Consider the following 19,907-nt stretch of genomic DNA (forward strand, 5'->3'; position numbering starts at 1 on the left):
CTCATGCACACGGTGCGGAAAAAAACCGCAGCGTAAACGTTAAGGCTGGGTTCACACGACCATGTTACGTCCGTAATGTACGGAACGTATTTCGGCCGGAAGACCCGGACCGAAGACAGTGCAGGGAGCCGGGCTCCTAGCATCATAGTTATGTACGATGCTAGGAGTCCCTGCCTCGCTGCAGGACAGCTGTCCCGTACTGTAATCATGATTACAGTACGGGACAGTAGTTCCACGCAGAGGCAGGGACTCCTAGCGTCGTACATCACTATGATGCTAGGAGCCCGGCTCCCTGCACTGAGTTCGGTCCGGGTCTTCCGCTCGAAATACGTTCCGTACATTACGGACGTAACATGGTCGTGTGAACCCAGCCTTATAAATTGACTTGCGGTGCAAAATTTCATTCCACAGCATGTCAATTTATGCTGTGTTTTTGTGCATTTTCTGTTGCGGGCTTTCCCCCATTGAATGCATGGGGATGCAAAACCTGCAACAGAAAGCCAAGTGTTGCAACTTTAGCAGCGCAAAAATCGCAAATCCGGAAATAAAAAATCATACTTACTCAGAACGCCCTCCTTCTTCCTGCAGTCTGACCTCCTAGGATGACGTTTCAGCCTATATGATCGCTGCAGCGTCACAGGGTCTGCAATGTCATTGTAGGAGGCCAGAGAGGACGTCAAGGGAGGGAGGAGGTAAGTATGAGCGCTTTTTTTACGCAGCGGAAATTCCGTCCCAAAAAACGCACCACATATTGATGCGATTTTTTGCACGGAAGGTGCAGCAGGTTCCAGCTCAGATACGCTGCGGCCATAGGCACGGATTCTGCACCCAAATCCTGACAGAATCCGCTCACATTCTGCCAACAATGCATGTGAATGGGATATATTATACTACATTCACAGGTTCACAGATTCAGGAAAATATCTATGTGAAATAATTAAAACGGCTATGGATTTCAAAATCATTACTGTTGTGGATTCCTCGCTGAAAAACCACGGATTAGTTGCATTGAATTACAATCCACTAGATTTCTTGGATTTTCTAAAAAAAATGTGATGTGGGAACAGAGCCTAAGTTATCTTTGAAATTCAAACAATCTGCAAACCATCTGCTGTGAAAATATACCCATACAAATGTTCAAAGTAAGATGGTATCTTTCAGCTGGATGCTAGATACTTGTAAAACCAAATGATGTACATAAAACCACAGCACATCTCTTTTTAGGGAAAAAAAAGGAGACTAAACATATGTGGAAATAAAGATTACGCAAATATACGTTATATTTAGTGAGATGCAGTTCATTTGCTGGTGTAATGACTATAGGAATCCGTACACAATTTCTGAAGTGTCTAATTGTAGATAAACAGTAGTATTGGGTGCCATGAATAGCTAATTTTTCAGCGTTGAATCTGCAATATTATTATTATATATAGGATTTAGATTATTATTTTACCCTTGTGATATACATTTCAGTGATGTGTGACAGAATATTATAAACCAGCATGTTAAATAAAATAAACCGAGAAAACTTAAATATAATTAAGTGCCAAATCTCCAAATACAAATATTATATAAGGGGTCAGTAATTATAATCCACTTCGATTGTAATTCCCTATTTCCAGACTTTTCTGAATGTAAATGTTACAACTGGTAAGCTCTTTTATGGAGAATTTGTATGATACTTCACAGATAGGACGGAACTGCAATGCACTGTATATAAGGTATAGGGGTGACCTATCTTTTAAAAAGTATATCTGTTGATGGTACCAAATGTGGACTAAGCATTTGGACATTTTGACACTGAAAGAGGTCTGCGGTAGAAATGGGTCCTAAAGTCTAGCCACAGTAAGGGCATGCCCCCATGTGGCGGATTTCCTCCGCAACTGTCCGCATCAATGCCGCACCTAATCCGGGTTGCGGATTACGGCTGCGGATCTGCCCAAAATGTGCAGTAAATTGATGCGGACTAGCTGCTGCGGACTGCGGAAAAAGTGCTTCCCTTCTCTCTATCAGTGCAGGATAGAGAGAATGGACAGCACTTTCCCTAGTGAAAGTAAACGAATTTCATACTTACCGGCCGTTGTCTTGGTGACGCGTCCCTCTTTCGGCATCCAGCCCTACCTCCCTGGATAACGCGGCAGTCCATGTGACCGCTGCAGCCTGTGATTGGCTGCAGCCGTCACTTAGACTGAAACGTCATCCTGGGAAGCTGGACTGGAGACAGAAGCAGGGAGTTCTCGGTAAGTATGAACTTCTATTTTTTTACAGGTTGCTATATATTGGGATCGGTAGTCACTGTCCAGGGGGCAGAAACAGCTACTGCCGATCGCTTAACTCTTTCAGCACCCTGGACAGTGACTATTTACTGACGTCTCCTAGCAACGCTCCCGTAATTCCGGGAGCCCCATTGACTTCCTCAGTCTGGCTGTAGACCTAGAAATACATAGGTCCAGCCAGAATGAAGAAATGTCATGTTAAAAAAGCAAGACGCATCCGCAGCACACATAACATGTGCATGACAGCTGCAGACTTCATTGCGGAATTTAGAATCTCCATTGAAGTCAATGGAGAAATTCCGCCATGAGTCCGCAACCAGTCCGCCACTGCTCCGCAACAGACAGAGCATGCTGCGGACACCAAATTCCGCTCCGCAGCCTATGCTCCGCAGCGGAATTTTACGCATCGTCTAAACGAACACTTCTAAATTTAAGTGGAAGTCAATGGAGAAACGGCTCCGCTGCGGATTAACGCTGCGGAGTGTCCGCAGCGGAATTCAAGTGAAATTCCGCCACGTGTGAACCCAGCCTAAGAGGTGGCTAGTGGTAGCAATGATTCTAGGGAAGAATACCTCCATAATATTGAATCTTATGGAACATAGCACAATCTTTGTATAACATTGTATGAAAAAGCATACTACTACTGCATCCATTTTGACCATATATTCCTATAAGTGCTGTATTACAGCTTGGTACAACTTGGAGCTTTGTACAGAGTTGTAATAAGGTTGTGTTGATGAGGCTTTAGGATGCCAGCAGATTCATACTAGTAGCATACATACAGCAGAGGAGACCCCATAGCACCACTCAATATGGAACCACCTGATGTTGCTGGCCATCACACCCCAACCTAATGGGACAGGATAGCCCAGCATTTCTTGCACCCCATCCCCTTACCAACCCTTATAGAAGAGAGAACTTTGTGCTAATGATGTAAATGTGTACATAGGGAGCCCTGAGAAGCTTTACAGAGCTGATAAAAAGAGCATAAAGCTTTGGGTGTCCTTATGGTATGTATGACCTTGAAATGTATCAACAATTATCTAATGTCTATGGACACATTTAAGTCTTTGTAAAGCTTTGAATTTTTTTAAATAAACCAATGTTTTGTGGTATTTTAAACAACTTCGTAATTGGTTTTTATTAAAACCTTTTTTACTTTTTTAAGATATAGCTTCTATGTATCTTGGATACATAGAAGCTGTATCTTGTGCTGAAACCCATATCCGTCAGTTCAGCGGGACTGACAGCTTTGGTTACAGCATGTCCTGTGTATCTCTGACACACAGGATCTAGCTAATAACGATCACATCTAAGTTCAGGATGTGATCGATAACAGGTAGATCCTGCCACCAAGGCAGTCAGTCCCGCTGACCTGACGGATTCAGGTTTCAGAGAAAGTTACAGCTTCTATGTATCCAGGATACATAGAAGCTGTATCTTAAAAAAGTTTAAAAAAAATAAACAATAAGAAACAATTACAATGTTGTACCACAATACATTGTGTGTTTTTTTGTGTTTTTTTTTTAAAGTGTTCAAAGGTGTACGAACATAGCCTTTGAACTCTTATTCAACCTCTGTACTAAAGAGCTGTTTCCAAATCTGAAGCTACATAGTGATAACATGGAAATGAAGATAGTAGGTACTTTGAGGATAATGGATTAAAAAGGGAATGGAATGGATGGCAAACATGCACCTAAATTTCACTAACATTAAAATTTGTTAGTAAGCAAATAATATTGATCTCTGAACACAAATGTGAATATGGCCTTCTAAGTAATTATACCACAATTTGTCTTTGTTGTTGCAACAGAGAATACTGTGTAGCCTGTACCCCCTAAGTGTGTTTGTTGAAATCTCTACAAACAAGTTAAGCATAAAAATATGGGCTGCTGTGCCATTCATTTTATTTCCCCATTTATCACATTAGTATATAAATCAGACAACATCCCACTGGCAGTAATTATCTGAGAAATAAAGTAACCGAAAATGATTATTGCTTTTTTTAATTGTCACAACAGGATTCAATTCATCATTGTTTTGTTTTCATAGTCACAGATCAAGCAGGACTATTAGCAGGTTGCGTGATGTTCTACTATAATTATATCAACTATATAATCAGGCTGTTTGCTTTCCTGGAAGAAGAATTGTACTGAGGGATTAGGTGCAAAATCACAATGAAATTTATTCAAGATTTGTCAGATTAAATTTCTAATACATGATATGTTATGTTCCCGCTAGACAAATAACAAAGCCCCAATCCATTTCCTTATTGACTCACAATGAAGGTACGTATTCAGTGTTTACTCTTAACAAAAAGCTGATAATAGTATCTTCACATTTATAATGGGGTAGTGTTCCCCGGGTGGGATTATAAATATTACTTCCTGCCTTTTACCACATTTTGACTGCAGAGATTCTCATGTAACATCAGAGTGTAAGGAGAAAGAATTTAGGGTACCGTATTTTTCGGACTATAAGACGCACCTGACTATAAGACGCACCCAGGTTTTAGACAACAGAAAATAGGAAAACATTTCATATTTTACTTCTTTTGCAAAGAAAAAACTATTGGTTAAAAAAAAAAAAAATTGTTCAGTTTCAATACATTCTGAGAGCCATAAGTTATATTTTTCCCTCGTTTGAGCAGTGTCAGGGCTTATTTTTTGCGGGATGAGCTGTAGTTTTTATTAGAAAATTATTTTTGGTACATACGATTTTTTTATCACTTTTTATTTCATTCTTTTTAGCGCAATGGTGACCAAAAGATAAAGATTCTGGAGTTTTAATTTTATTTATTTTTTACGCCGTTCACTGTGTGAGTCAAATAATGCTATATTGTAATAGTTCAGACTTTTACAGATGCAGCGACACCAATTTTTTTTATTATTTATTTATTTTTACATTGTGCTTGGGAAAAAAATGGGAAAATGTTTTTTTTTTACTTTTAAAAGTTTTTACACTCCTGAAAATTTATCTAACTTTTTATTTTTTTTAAACATTTTATTAGTTCCCCTAGGGGACTTGAACCAGCGATCATTAGATCGCTGGTACAATAGCCTGCAATACATGGATGAGTTATGGAAACAGCGTAACTCCCTGAGCTACGATGTTTCTGTAACTCCCATAGTAGTAAATGGCAGTTACAGAAGCAGCGTAGCATGCTACGCTGTTTCCGTAACTACTATTCAGTTGTATGGGAGTTATTGAAACTGTGTAGCTCAGCGAGTAACGCTGTTTCCGTAACGCGACCATGTAACCAGCAAGTGAAGTGGCCGGAAGACAGCGGAGCCGGGTAAGATAGAATGGGGCCCCGCATCTATCTGACATTTATGACATATCCTTTGGAAAACCACTATAAATGCCAGGGTCGCTATTAGCCATGGCATTTAACTAGTTAGACGACCAGAAACAGTGCGATCGCTGTTCCTGGCCGTTAGAGCAGCATGTCCGAAGCTGACACCTGCAGTGTATGGAGCGGGCTCAGCGCGTGAGCCCGTTCCATACATCATCCCCTGCCCGCTCCATGATGGGCCGGCACATCATGGATCGGGAAGGGGTTACGTAAGGAAGCGATCCGGGGGCCCAGTGCTTCCGGGTCCCTTGACTGCCGACTATAAGGCGCAGGGACTTTTTAGCAAGATTTATTCTTTCTAAAAACTACGTCTTATAGTCCAAAAAATACGGTAACTTATGAAAGTCTTTACACTGTTTTCTGAAATTAAAAAGCCTCAAATTATGGCTTTGCAATTTTTTTGCCATTTTAGCCACTCAAGGCACTTAAAAAAGTGGGTGTTGCTTGGCAGGGGGCCACCATCAGCCCAACACATTTATTATAATTTACACCAGAAACTGGCATGAATTATAGAGTAAATATACACCAGCTTGTAGCTGGCATATATTTCACTATGTGGCACATGGACAGACGAAGATGCACCCCTTAATTAATTTGTTGCATCTTACTCCTCCGGGCTTTACGCTAAGACTGCTGTATGTAACTGCCCCGTAGTTCCGAATTTGTTCACACATTTAGGTGACCAAATGTACAAACACGGTTATAAGCACTGTCTAATCAAAGGTGCCATATGCAGCATTGGCTTGTTAAAGGGGTATTCCCAAAATCATTAATTATCAGCTAGGATAGGATAGGATAGGTGATCATTTTATGATCGCTGGAGTTCTGGGATCCCCACCAATCATTACAATGGGGGTCCCGAACCCTCAGATCCTCCTCACTAGACTCTTTGCAGTGAAGAGGATCTTATAGATGAAAGAAATGAAAATGCGGCACTCACCCGTTTGCAAATCTTCTCAACTTTATTGTGTCATCTTGGCGAGGGTAAAAGCATTACAGGGAGGACAGCTAGTTGTAGGTTACAGCCTGTTTCGTGCTGGAGATCGCGCTTCTTCTGACCTCTAGTGAAGAGGATCTTAAATTAAGCAGCAGTTGAGCGTACGCACGCCACTCCTTTCACTATCAATGAGAATGACAGAAACAGCCAAGTGATGTACTTGGCTGTTTTCATCCTTCCCAAAGACATAGGATGAAGCGAGAGCATGCATGCTTGACCACCACGCCATTCAATATCCAGCTCACTGCGGTCTAGCAGTGAAGAGGATCTAATGGTTCGGTACCCCAGTTCTCACAAAATATGGGATCCCAGAGGTGGGTCCCTTTAGCGATCCTATAATTATCACATATACTAAGATAAGTGTTAATTTATTATTTTGGGAATACCCTTTTAACTAGAGTGTGCAAATTTCTACATACAGACCTTCATTTCCAGACCGCATTTAGCATCATATAGTCTAATATCAATTTAGTCAGTTTTATTTACCTGAGATAAAATAAAACTAATTGGTCAAATAGAGCATTTTATGTTTTTCAAAATATTAAAATACAACATATGTTCCTTGAGTGATAAAATATGTCTTTAAAATCTGACATATCAGTACATTTGTAGAACGTTCTTATTATTACCAGGTTTATAGACTGGATGGATTCTAATTGGTCTATGTACAGATGTAATCACTACTCACATGCAGTAAAGCTTATTTATTTTATCCATTGGAATTGGTGTGGTCTTCTTATATTGCAAAGTATAGGATCATCTTAATCAATACATACATGGCTCCTTGGAGAGCATGTCATTGCAATGTGATTTTAAATAAAAAGTAGGAGGCTTTCACCTGTTTTATATGTTATAGAAACAAGTTTGTACTTCACAAAGGGCATATCTGAAATAGGGCAATCTTTTTGTGGCTCTTGTATTCATGCACAATGCCTGATAACTGTTACCTGTGCGTACAAATAACAGCCTAGGAAAAAGGACACTTGGTAAGCTATTGGAAGAAATATTGGTATAGATTAGCTGTATAGAAATGTATCGATTCACCACTTCCCGAGAGCCATGCACTTCGTGTCAAGAATAGAATTGCAGTAATTCTATTTTCAATGGAGGAACACATGGCAGCTCTGTACCTCCTACATCTTTTAACACTTTACAATAGCAAGACTACTTTTCAGCTTTGCCACTTTTCTAGGTTTATTTAACACTATCAAAAGACATACAGTAAGAAGAACAAAAGTTGTCTTGTATTAGAAAGCACAGCGGAGTCCCATGAACATGAAAAGCACAAGTCCATGGGACAAATGCTTTCAGCAAGGTTACTTTCTACTTTGAATTATTTTCTATTGTGAACAAGTTTATGGTAATAAGAAGCAGAGATAAGTAAAACTTACTTCACTGCCATTTCAGCCAATGCGGATGTCTAGTTCGAATACTACGGAAAATCATCTGATGAAATGTGAATAATACTTTAAGACACTGGAGTTCAGTATTTTCCTGAACAAGGCTGTGTAGTCACATTCCAGGGAATGGTCCTAAAATGTTTCAATTTCTACTGAGGTGCATGCCCCCAATCCTAACATGTTTCAGTGGAGTGAGTATGGATTGCTGGAACTAATTCTGAGGTCTCAATTTCAGAACTTAGGTCTGGCCTCTAATAAATAAAAAAAAAGTGCCTGCAAAATTGGTAAAGTTGGGAATCAGGATCTGACAGAATTTAGGGCAGGCTAATAGGCAAAAGTTATTTAGATAATAAGTCGAACAGATATCAGGAAACAAACAGACCTACTTTTTCAGGCATAGGTGAACTTTAATGACCTACAAGGAATGTCCAGAGACTCCTCAGGTGTCCTAATAGCAAGAACGTATTTTATGCTAGGACTACACATCTCTCAGTCACCCATGAGTTGTAGTCAAATTGTGGCATTACTGCAACCCTAGATAACCTCCGTGTTTGCCTCTATAAAACATTGTAATGGGCAACCTTGGGACCATTGCAAAAAAGTTCAACATGTTCTGCTTTTTTGTGATAGATGGAAGATTTCCTCTGACCTTGTTTCTCATATGGAAACACTGAGGTTGCCTCATGGTAATCCTGTGATTTTACTCCAATGTAGTCCGAGCGATAAAAGGTGAATTTAAAGTTGATGTTGAATGAATTTAAGGAAAGCACAAACTGTTAGCTTAGGACCAGTTTCCATGTAGCACAAAATGTCCCCTGTAGAAACAGCCTGAATTCTGCAGCAAAATCTGCATGTGTTTAATACAGATTTTGCAGCGGATTTCACCCTTTGCATTGCACCTAAAACTTGCTAGAAGATATTTTTTGTGGTCATTCAAAACTATTATTGGAAAAAAATGCACAGAAGTATAAATGGCCTTCTAGGACACATAGGCTCAGACTTACACAATTCATAGAGATATATCGACCATTATGTAGCATATAATGAAATAGGAAAAAGATGGGAGGGAAAAGTAAGAACAAAGAAAAGGGGAAAAGAAAAAAAAAAAACGTAGTTTAAACGTAGTTTAAGATACAACTTATTGGGAGTGAGAGTGGGGACAGAGGGGTTAGAAATCTTCCGGAACCTAGAAATGGCTAAAAGAAGATTTTTATTATTATACTTGAGAACAGATGTATTGTTTGTTATAGTTTTAAAACTATTATTAATTAGGAGATTTGCATGAACACTGTTGCCATTCTCAAACTAGTTCCTGATTTGCCTTAACCGCTAGGCGCACCACGACGCAACTGTACATCCATGTGGCCAGTGTCTTAGCGCACGGGGACGTACAGTTACTGCATAGTTCCCGGTGCACACTGTCGGCAACAGTGTGCACCGGGAACCGGGAGGCCAGCTGTCCATGACAGCTGACACTCCACTATATGCTGATCAGCGGCTTATTTCCGCTGATTTGGGCAATTAACCTCTTAATTGCGGTGATCGATTGCAAGCACCGCATTTTAGGGTTTTCTAGCACATCGGCAGACCTCACAATGAAAACGTGAGGTTTACAGATGGCTAGCATGGCGACCGGAGGCCAAGTAATGGCTTTCGTGTCTGCCATGTACGGAAGCCTATCAGGACCAGCCTCCTGATAAACTTCCTGTCAGAGTCAAAGGACGTCACTGCCATTCGCGATGCACACTTTTGATGACAGAGTCGATGACATTGTGCATCGGGAACCGGGAGGTCAGCTGTCCCTGACAGCTGACACTCCACTGTTGCCGATCAGCGGCTCATTGCCGCTGATTTCGGCAATTAACCTGTAAAATGCGGAGCTTGATTGCGATCTCCGCATGTAGGGATTTTGTAGCACATCAGCAGCCCCCATGCAATTGTGGGGGCTGCTGATGCTTGTGATGGCACCCGGGGGCCAAACAATGGCCACCGGGTTTGCCATGTATGCAAGCCTGTGAGGACCAGCGTCTGGCTGGTCTTTGTAGACTAACTGTCAGAGTGACTGTGACGTCACACTGACAGTTGGAATACGTTACACTACCTAGGTAGTGTAATGTATTCTAGCAGCGATCAGAGCTGCAGGTAAAAAAAGAAAGTGTAAAAAGTAAAGAAAAAAGTTAAAAAAAAGTTAATAAAAAGGTTTTACAAAAGTGTAAAAATAAAATATTTTTTTTTTCCTATAATAAGTCTCTTATTATAGGGAAAAAATGAAAACGTTAAAAAACAGTACACATATTTGGTATCACCGAGTTCATAACGACCCAATCTATAGACTATAATGTTATTTTTACCACACGGTGAACGCCGCAAAAAAATCAAACTAAAAACAATGCCAGAATCACTATTTTTTGGTCACCGCCCCTCCCAAAATATAGAATAAAAAGTGATCAAAAAAATCGCATGTACCCGAAAATAGTACCAATAAAAACTACAACCTGTTCCGCAAAACACAAGCCCTTACACAGCTTTTTTGACTGAAAAATAAAAAAGTTATGGCTCTCAGAATACTGTGACACAGAAAATAAATTATTTTATAAAGAACTGATTTTATTGTGCAAACGCTGCAAAACATAAAACAACTATATACATATGGCATCGCCGTAATCGTACCGACCTGCAGAATAAAGTAATATTGTCATTTATAGCGCATTATGAACGCCGTAAGAAATAAAGAATTTAAAACGCGAAAATCACTGTTTTTTGGTCAACAAAGGTCTAAATAAAATGTAATAAAAAGTGATCAAAAAGTTGTATGTACCAAAAAATGGTACCAATAAAAACTACAGCTTGTCCTGCCAAAAATAAGCCCTCACACCGCTCAATTCATGGAAAAGTAAAAAAAGTTATTGCGTTTGGAATGCGTGTAGCGAAAAACTAAAATGGAAAAGCAAAAAAGGATCAGTCCTGCAAAGATTAATTACTTTCTAATAAAAAAATAAATTATTACCACTGTAACATTGCGTTACAAATTTAGGGCGACTTTTTCTCCAATGTTTATATTAATTTTCACAGCCTAATTCTACTAAATTCTGCAAAAAACCTGTGTGGTATAAATGCTTACTATACCCCTAGAAAAATTCCTTGTGGGGTGTAGTTTCCTAAATGGGGTTACTTTTGGGGTGTTTCCACTGTTTTGTTCCCTCCAGGGCGTTGCAATCGCTACATGGCACTAAAAACCAATTCAGCAAAATCCAAATGGCGCTCCCTCCCTTCTGAGCCATGCTGTATGTCCAAACATAAGTTTATTACCACATATGGGGTATTTCCGCAATCTGGAGAAGATGCTTTACAAATGTTGGGGTACATTTTCTTCTTTATTCCTTGTAAATATTAAAAATTTCTATGTTTTTTCAGAAAAAAAGTAGATTTTCATTTTCACAGACTAACTCCAATAAATATAGCAACATACCTGTGTGGTTAAAGTGCTAACTATTCCCCTAGATAAATTCCTTGAGGGGTCTAGTTTCCAAAATGGGGTCACTTTTGGGGAGTTTCGACTGTTTTGGTAGCACAAGACCTCTTCAAACCCGACATGGTGCCTAAAATATAATCTAAAAATAAGCAGGCCCCAAAATCCTGTAGGTGCTCCTTTGCTTATGAGGCTGGTGTTTCGGTCCATTACCCTACTAGGGCCACATGTGGGATATTCCTAAAAACTGCAGGACATGGGCAATAAATATTGAGTTGCGTTTCTCTGGTAAAACCTTCTGTGTTACACAATTTTTTTATTACAAATGATTTTCGGCAAAAAAAAAGGACATTTGTAAATTTCCACTCTACTTTGCTTTATTTCCTGTGAAATGCCTAAAGTGTTAAGAAACTTTCTGAATGCTGTTTTGAACACTTTGAGGGGTGCAGTTTTTAAAATGGGGTGATTTATTGGGGGGGGGGGATTCTAGTATATAAGGCCCTCAAAATCACTTCAGAACTAAACCGGTACCTGTAAAAATAGCCTTTTGAAATTTTCTTGAAAATTTGAGAAATTGCTACTAAAGTTCTAAGCCTTGTAACGTCCTAGAAAAATCAAAGGATGTTCAAAAAACAATGCAAATATAAAGTACACATATGGGAAATGGTCACTAGTGAATATTTTGTGTGGTATTACTATCTGTTTTACAAGAAGATACATTTAAATTTAGAGAAATGCTAATTTTTGCAAATTTTCTCTAAATTTTGGTGTTTTTCACAAATAAATATTGAATTATTGACCAAATTTTTCTACTATCATAAAGTACAATATGTCACGAGAAAACAATCTCAGAATCGCTTGGATAGGTTAAAGCATTCCGGAGTTATTACCACATAAAGTGACACATGTCAGATTTGAAAAAATCGGCTGTGCCACAAGGCTAAAACAGGCTGCGTCCTAAAGGGGTTAAGAAATAAAGGTAAATATTTATATTCACTAGGCTTACATAATCATAAGAGAATAAAATATAGACCTAGTGCACCACTTATGAATCTCGTGAATATCCAAAGTTTCAAATAATACTTAACATTTAAGAAAAAAAATGGCAGATGGTTATGTTTTGGCCTCATGAATTAAGAACGAAAGAGCGGGGAAAAGAAAAAAGGGCAGTGGTAGCGCCTGTGGAAGTCATCAATCTAGTTACGCGTCTCTAAGAATGTGGAGAAGTCAGCAGAACCCGTGAACCAAATGGAGTCATGTCATGTGCAGTTGCCAAGTCTTATTGAAAACTTTGGTGCCTTGGAACTGCTCTTTAAACATAAAATAATTTATGTGAACAAAATATAAGTACTGCACATTGTATTGTTTTTGTCTTTACTGAAGTTACTTATAACTGAGCAACTTATAGAGGACTTCAAGCCAAAAAAGCTATGATGTTCAATAAGTACTGTTCTGTATATCTAGGTAATTGGAGCACGGATTGGCTTTTCAAAATAGATGGGGTTTAGATTTCAGAGCTGCTGTAGATTCCACACTGTGGGGTGTTGCACGGTAGAGGCTTGTGTCAGCCCCTACCATGCTCCATACTCATCGAACAATTTAAAAATAATAATAATAATAATAAAAAAAAAGAATGAGCTCACTGCTTCTCTTTGCTTTGCCCCTTCGTGCCATTGCATTAAGTGCTGCGTCAAATATAAGGCCTTGACGCTGCTCGGTATCAGGGCCTTGTATGAGCCGCAGCATGCTGAGGAGCCTGAGGGAACACGGAGGGGAGAAGCAAAGAGGAGCAGGGAGGTGAGTAAATCTACCTTTCATTTTATGTACGATAGGAAGGGGGGAATAGATGGTGCATGGTCACAGTCATTACGCCCCAAATCTGGCGCAAACACGACCAGACAAAAGATGCAACAGGTTTATTAAGAGGCATTTACTTCTCAATAAATGTGTCACAACTTATTTCAACAAATTGTTTATTAACCCCTTCCCTCTAGCCACTTTTGACCTTCCTGACAGAGCCTCATTTTTCAAATCTGAAATGTTTCAATTTATGTGATAATAACTTCGGAATGCTTTTACCTATCCAAGCGATTCTGAGACTGTTTTCTCGTGACACATTGGACTTTATGTTACTGGCAGAATTTGCTCGATACATTTAGTATTTAATTGTGAAAAACACCAAAATTTAGCGTAAAATTGCAAACATTTGCATTTTTCTAAATTTATATGTATCTGCTTGTAAGACAGGCAGTTATACCACACAAAATTGTTGCTAATTAACATCCCCCATATGTCTACTTTAAATTGGCATCGTTTTTTGAACATCCTTTTATTTTTCTAGGACGTTACAAGGCTTAGAACTTTAGCAGCAATTTCTCACATTTTCAAGAAAATTTCAAAAGGTTATTTTTACAGGGGCCAGTTCAGATGTGAAGTGGTTTTTAGGACCTTATATATTAGAAACCCCCAATAAGTCACCCTATTTTAAAAACTTCACCCCTCAAAGTATTTAAAACAGCATTTAGAAAATGTCTTAACCCTTTAGATGTTTCACAGGAATTAAAGCAATGTAGAGGTGAAATGTACAAATTTCATTATTTTTTTTGTAGAAATCCATGTCATTGAAATGAATGCACATCTTGTGTGTGCACGGTCCGCGGTTGCGGACGGCCCGCGTATGACTCTCTGCTGATAATTTGTTTTGTAATTATGTTTCATAATTATGTTTTTTTTAAACTGCGGATATATTGCCATGTTTTCATTTCGCTGTGGCAGGCATTTTTACAAGACGGACAGCCATATTGGTTGTTGCTTCTAATAAACTGATCTAAAATGATTGTCATAATAGTCAATCAATGACAAAGTTTTCACCCACCCATATACCTAGTAAGTATGGCCTTTTTTGTGGTTTTGATATAAATCGATGGAAGCCTTATATAACATTGACTCTCAATGTGGCTGCACTTTGCTTTAGTAAACATAATTACAAAATTGCTTTAACATTTGGAAATCCTCTTTGAGGGATGAAGATACATGAAACATGCCCTCACAGTTACAGTAAAAATAACAGGACAATTGAGACCTTTGAATTTAAAATCTGTTTTCCATCATAGAACGGGTTTTATAAATTCTTAATCTGTGTTACTACAGTTCTGTTATAGTGTTACACAAACTCTGCAGGTATCAATGCAAATTAGTCTTTGCGTTACACATTTTAGAAAGGATATTTTGCTTTAGTACACGAGTTTTCTACTCTAATCTTATTTTATTCATTATTTTTTCATAAGGAAGGCATGGAAATGTATTTCTGCTAACTACATAGGTATCATGCTTGATAAAGTTGCAAGAAAAAGTAAATACATACATTAAGCTGTTTTCAGACACTGCGGCTAAGGTTTCAATGTGGTTGCAGTTTTTACAGGTAAAAAATGTGTTTTAGCTTTTGTGATATATTTTTTTAATTTGGTTTTAACTGCACCTGAACGCAATGTGTGAAAACAGCTTTACCAATAAAACCTAAGTTACAATCAAAGACAAATACAATCTAACTAAACTAATAACACTCTGACAGTTGTACTCTTCATGTATTTTACTGAGCACATTGAGTAAACAGTGTTAATGACTTCTCTAAGAGCTAAATGGCAATAGGAATTTCAATAAAAGAGATGAGATTGGAAGTGTGGGTTTCACAGGTGCTTTGCCCATTAAATAAAGGCACACAAATCCTGGATTCTGACAAATCTGTTCTTCTCAAGAAAGATTGTTAGTGTGATCCATGCCTCAAAGCAGAACACAGTAGAAGATGTGTGAAATGCATGAAGCTGGGAAAGACTACAAAAGCATTGCTAAAGAACTGGATGTAGATCAATCCATGGTTACACAAATTATCTACAAATGGAGAAATTTCAGGACTTTTGCTTCTCTCTCTAAAAGTGGGCATCCTGTTTAGATCACTCCAAGAGCACAACGGGCGATGCTGAAGGAGGTGAGTAAGAACCCACGGTTAACAGCAAAAGACCTACTAAAGACTCTACAACTGCAAAAACCTCTGTTCATGTGTCCATTATAAGAATAACATTGAACAAGAATGGAAGCTGTCCAGAAAAAACATTGCCATCTGGATGTTCCACAATGCTTCTGGGAATATGTTCTATTGACAAAAGAGACAAAAGTGGAACTTTTTAGAAAGAATACACAACACCCCAACTGTGAAGCTGGAGGGAGCATCATGGTTTGGGGCTGCTTTGCTGCCTCATGGCCTGGATGCCTTGCAGACAACGAGGGAACAATGATTTTAAAAGTGTATCAAAACATTTTATAGGAGAATGTAAGGGCAGCAGTCCATGACCTCAAGCTGAAGAGACATTGGGCGATGCAACAAGACACTGTCCCAAAGCAGACAAGTAAAGCAACTAAAGGAATGGTTGAAAAAGAAGATTTGTGTTTTGGAGTGACTAAGTCAGAGACCTGAAGAGGGCAATACACACAGGGCATCCCAGAAATACTGAGGAACTGAAACACATTTGCAGGGAGGAATGGTCCTAAATTCATCCTCAACATTGTGCAAATCATATTTGCAGTTACAGGAAATGTTTAGTGGAAAAATTGCTGCTAAAGGGGTTCACTTACTTTCTCTCTCTTCACTATGGATATTTACTCAATGTGCTCAACTTAAAGACGTGAACAGTACAACAGTGACTTAGATAACAATCCAATCACATTTAATTAGTAATCAATTCCCAAATCGAGGTAATTCCCTTATAATACCTCCAGTTACAAGAAAAAGTATGTCAGTTCTCAATGTTTTGCCTACTCTGCATGCAAAGTAACCCAAGCAGTACACACGAGGAATATCAATATTGTGTCCTACTTGCATTTTAGTGCACATTTTTTAAAGCAGTTTGATGATTTGCTTTTCTAATACTCACCCGTCTCTTGCATGCACATATAATCATGATGGATACCTCAATAAACATCATGAGAAGTCTTTGCTAGACTAAGATAACACATTTTATGTATCAGGCAAAGCGGAAATAAAATTATGAAGTAATACCAAGTTTTAACTCACTTGCTTTGCCTTTCCATGCTTGCCAACCTGAGACTTTCCCAACGGGAATTGAGGAGATTCATCTGTTCCTGGATTTCATTTTCTTCATCATCGGAAAGTTTCCGAGCAGACAATAGTTGACTTCCAGCCTGCAAAACGCCTCCAACATTTCCCTGATGAGATGTTAATTCCATCATAAAGCCCTAGAAATGAACCAAACTTTTAAAGCAGGAGTTGAGAATAGTTACATTTTATCTCAGAATAGTTATACGCTAGGCTATAAAGCTGATTTCCAACCTAACATAGGTGTTAAAATTTTAAGGAGTAAGAGATAACAGAATGCTGAATCTTCTGTAAACTTCTAATTGATTCTGTTTCAGCTAACATATTCCTTCTAAGATTTTTTTTTTAATTAAATAGTTGTATTAAAGTTTTTCACAACATAAAGCATATATTACATATAACAGCCAATCCCACCCCTTCCACCCCCCACCCCTCAGTCTCCACAGACAAAGAGAGCCCTTCTAAACAGATATATATAATGGTTTTATAGATTATATAAATTCCAATACCTAGAGCAGTATAGTAATCATATACTAAAATAAGAAGTAAAAGCAGAACTACATGTTACCACATTCCCTTCTCAGAGATTAACCCCTCCAGTCACTATTCTGTGGATCTGAGGAAGTTATTCTCCATCTATCAAATATGAATATGCTAGTACAGGCGTGGCCAGCCATGAAGCCCATATACGATATATAGCCTTTTCTCCTTCTAAGATAATTTAGTAATAAATTGTTATTTTCTACGATAACATATGTTTTTAGGACTTCGCTAAAGATATACAATTGTCATTCACAAAAATGAATAGTAACTAAGGGTTCCAGATATGTGATGCACAAATATCATATAAGTATAACTGGAATAATGCTAGGCTATGCGTATCATTATTTATGTTTCTGTTAAACAATATCATATTATTAAAAAAGTGATACTAAGAATAGGGAGCAATTATTTGATGTTCCCTTTATATAAATTCCTATTTTAAAAATTAGCTTTTAAAGTAAGACTATTTCTATTATATTATACTAAATATTATCCTATTTGCAATGCCATATTTGCTTTAAAAGTAACGAAACTTTAAGAATTGTTCTATACAGCTGTAATCTCTAGAAACAAAGGATGTTGCCAAGAAGAAAAGAAGCCAGAAAATTAAAAGCACAACAGTTGACAGTTGACAGGACGTCACCTTTTTGATTTAAAGAGGCTCTGTCACCAGATTTTCAAACCCCTATCTCCTATTGCAGCAGATCGGCGCTGCAATGTAGATTACAGTAACGTTTTGTTTTTTTTTTTAAACGAGCATTTTTGGCCAAGTTATGAGCATTTTTATATTTATGCAAATGAGCCTTTCTTAAGTACAACTGGGCGTGTTTAAAGTTAAGTCCAAGTGGGCGTGTATTGTGTGTGTAACATCTGGGCGTTTTTACTTGTTTCACTAGCTGGGTGTTGTGAATAGAAGTGTATGATGCTGACGAATCAGCATCATCCACTTCTCTTCGTTACCACCCAGCTTCTGGCAGTGCACAGACACACAGTGTGTTCTCCAGAGATCACGCTGTGATGTCACTTCCTGCCCCAGGTCCTGCATCGTGTCGGATGAGCGAGGACACATCGGCACCAGGGGACAGAGGCTACAGTTGATTCTGCAGCAGCATCGGCGTTTGCAGATAAGTCGATGTAGCCTCTGTCGCCTGGTGCCGATGTGTCCTCGCTCGTCCGACACGATGCAGGACCTGGGGCAGGAAGTGACGTCACAGCGTGATCTCTCGAGAACACGCTGTGTGTCTGTGCACTGCCAGAAGCTGGGTGGTAACGAAGAGAAGTGGATGATGCTGATTCGTCAGCATTATACACTTCTATTCACAACGCCCAGCTAGTAAAACAAGTAAAAACGCCCAGATGTACACACACAATACACGCCCACTTGGACTTAACTTTAAACATGCCCAGTTGTACTTAAGAAAGGCTCATTTGCATAAATATAAAAATGGTCATAACTTGGCCAAAAATGCTCGTTTTTGAAAAAAAAAAACGTTACTGTAATCTACATTGCAGCGCCGATCTGCTGCAATACGAGATAGGGGTTTGAAAATCTGGTGACAGAGCCTCTTTAACTGGTTGCCGACACAGGACGAGTATGCTCGTCCTGAGCGGCGAGCACTTCGCGCATTAGGACGAGCATACTCGTCCTGTGTGACAGCCGTCCCTGCCGTCTCTGTGTGTGCGATCGAGAGCGGGGCAACGGCTGTAATACACAGCCACGGCCCCGCTCTGACAGCGGAGAGGAGAGAAACATCTTCTCTCCGCTGTTAACCCTTTGAACGCCGCGATGACAGCTGATCGCGGCGTTCAAGGAGAGGGGACTGCACATTGATCGCGTCACAGAAAATAACTGTGACGCGATCAAAGCCCACAACTCATATGGCCAGACAGCCCAGGGTCCAGTGAAGGACCCCAGGGCTGTCTGAACATATTTCCTGTTGTTAGGGCATACTGAGGTATGCCCTAACAACTGCCTGTGTACAATCAGTAACAGGCTAATGTACTGGCATATAGATCTATGCCAGTACATTGCAGTTACAAAATAAAAATCAAAATGATAAATCCCTTTATGGGATTAAAAAAAAAAGTTAAATGAATGTAAAAAAAAAATAATGATAAATAAATAAATAAAAAGTAAATAAAATACACAGAAACACACATTTTTTATAATAAATCAACTTTTTAAAATATAAGTCCCAAAACATGAAATAATATAGACATATTTGGTATCGCTACGACCGTAACAACCTGTACTACAAATGTATACCATTATTTATTATGATCGGTGTATGGTGTAAAAAAAATAATATTAAAACTGCTGCACAACTGCTTTTTTTTCTGCATTTTAATCTTATTAAAAATTTATAGAAATTAAACGATAATGTATTTGTACCAAAAAATGGTACGTACATAAAGTACAACTCGTCCCGCAAAAATCAAAGTCTCATACAACTACGTCGTACAAAAAATAAAAGCGTTATGAGCGTCGGGATGCAAAGAGGGAAATATAAAAAAAATTGCTCTGTCCTCAAGGCCAAAATTGGCCGTGTCCTTAAGGGGTTAAACCTATTTAGCATCTAAATAGAACTAAAATTAGCAATAAGTTTGAGTTATGTTAAACCCAATTTAATAATAAAAGCAGTTTTGTCACATGTCATTGAATAGACAGCTTTAGAAGATGCCATTCTGAAGGATGTGGTAAAGATTACATCTTCAGGGGCAGGCATTGGGGCCACACAGGAGTTCGGTAGAATGCGC

At 38.7% G+C, this 19,907-nt stretch overlaps 1 protein-coding gene across 1 annotated transcript in view; it reads right to left on the reverse strand.

The window, feature by feature from the left end:
• Positions 1-19,907, reverse strand: part of DMD (dystrophin) — a 2,416,993-nt gene that overhangs the window by 1,617,961 nt on the left and 779,125 nt on the right. Inside the window, exon 11 of the mRNA XM_075852742.1 lies at positions 16,566-16,747. Within this exon, the coding sequence (XP_075708857.1) occupies positions 16,566-16,747 (182 nt within the window). The remainder of the gene's footprint in view (positions 1-16,565; positions 16,748-19,907) is intronic.

Source organism: Rhinoderma darwinii, chromosome 2, assembly GCF_050947455.1.
Source record: "Rhinoderma darwinii isolate aRhiDar2 chromosome 2, aRhiDar2.hap1, whole genome shotgun sequence".
NCBI lineage: Eukaryota > Metazoa > Chordata > Amphibia > Anura > Rhinodermatidae > Rhinoderma > Rhinoderma darwinii.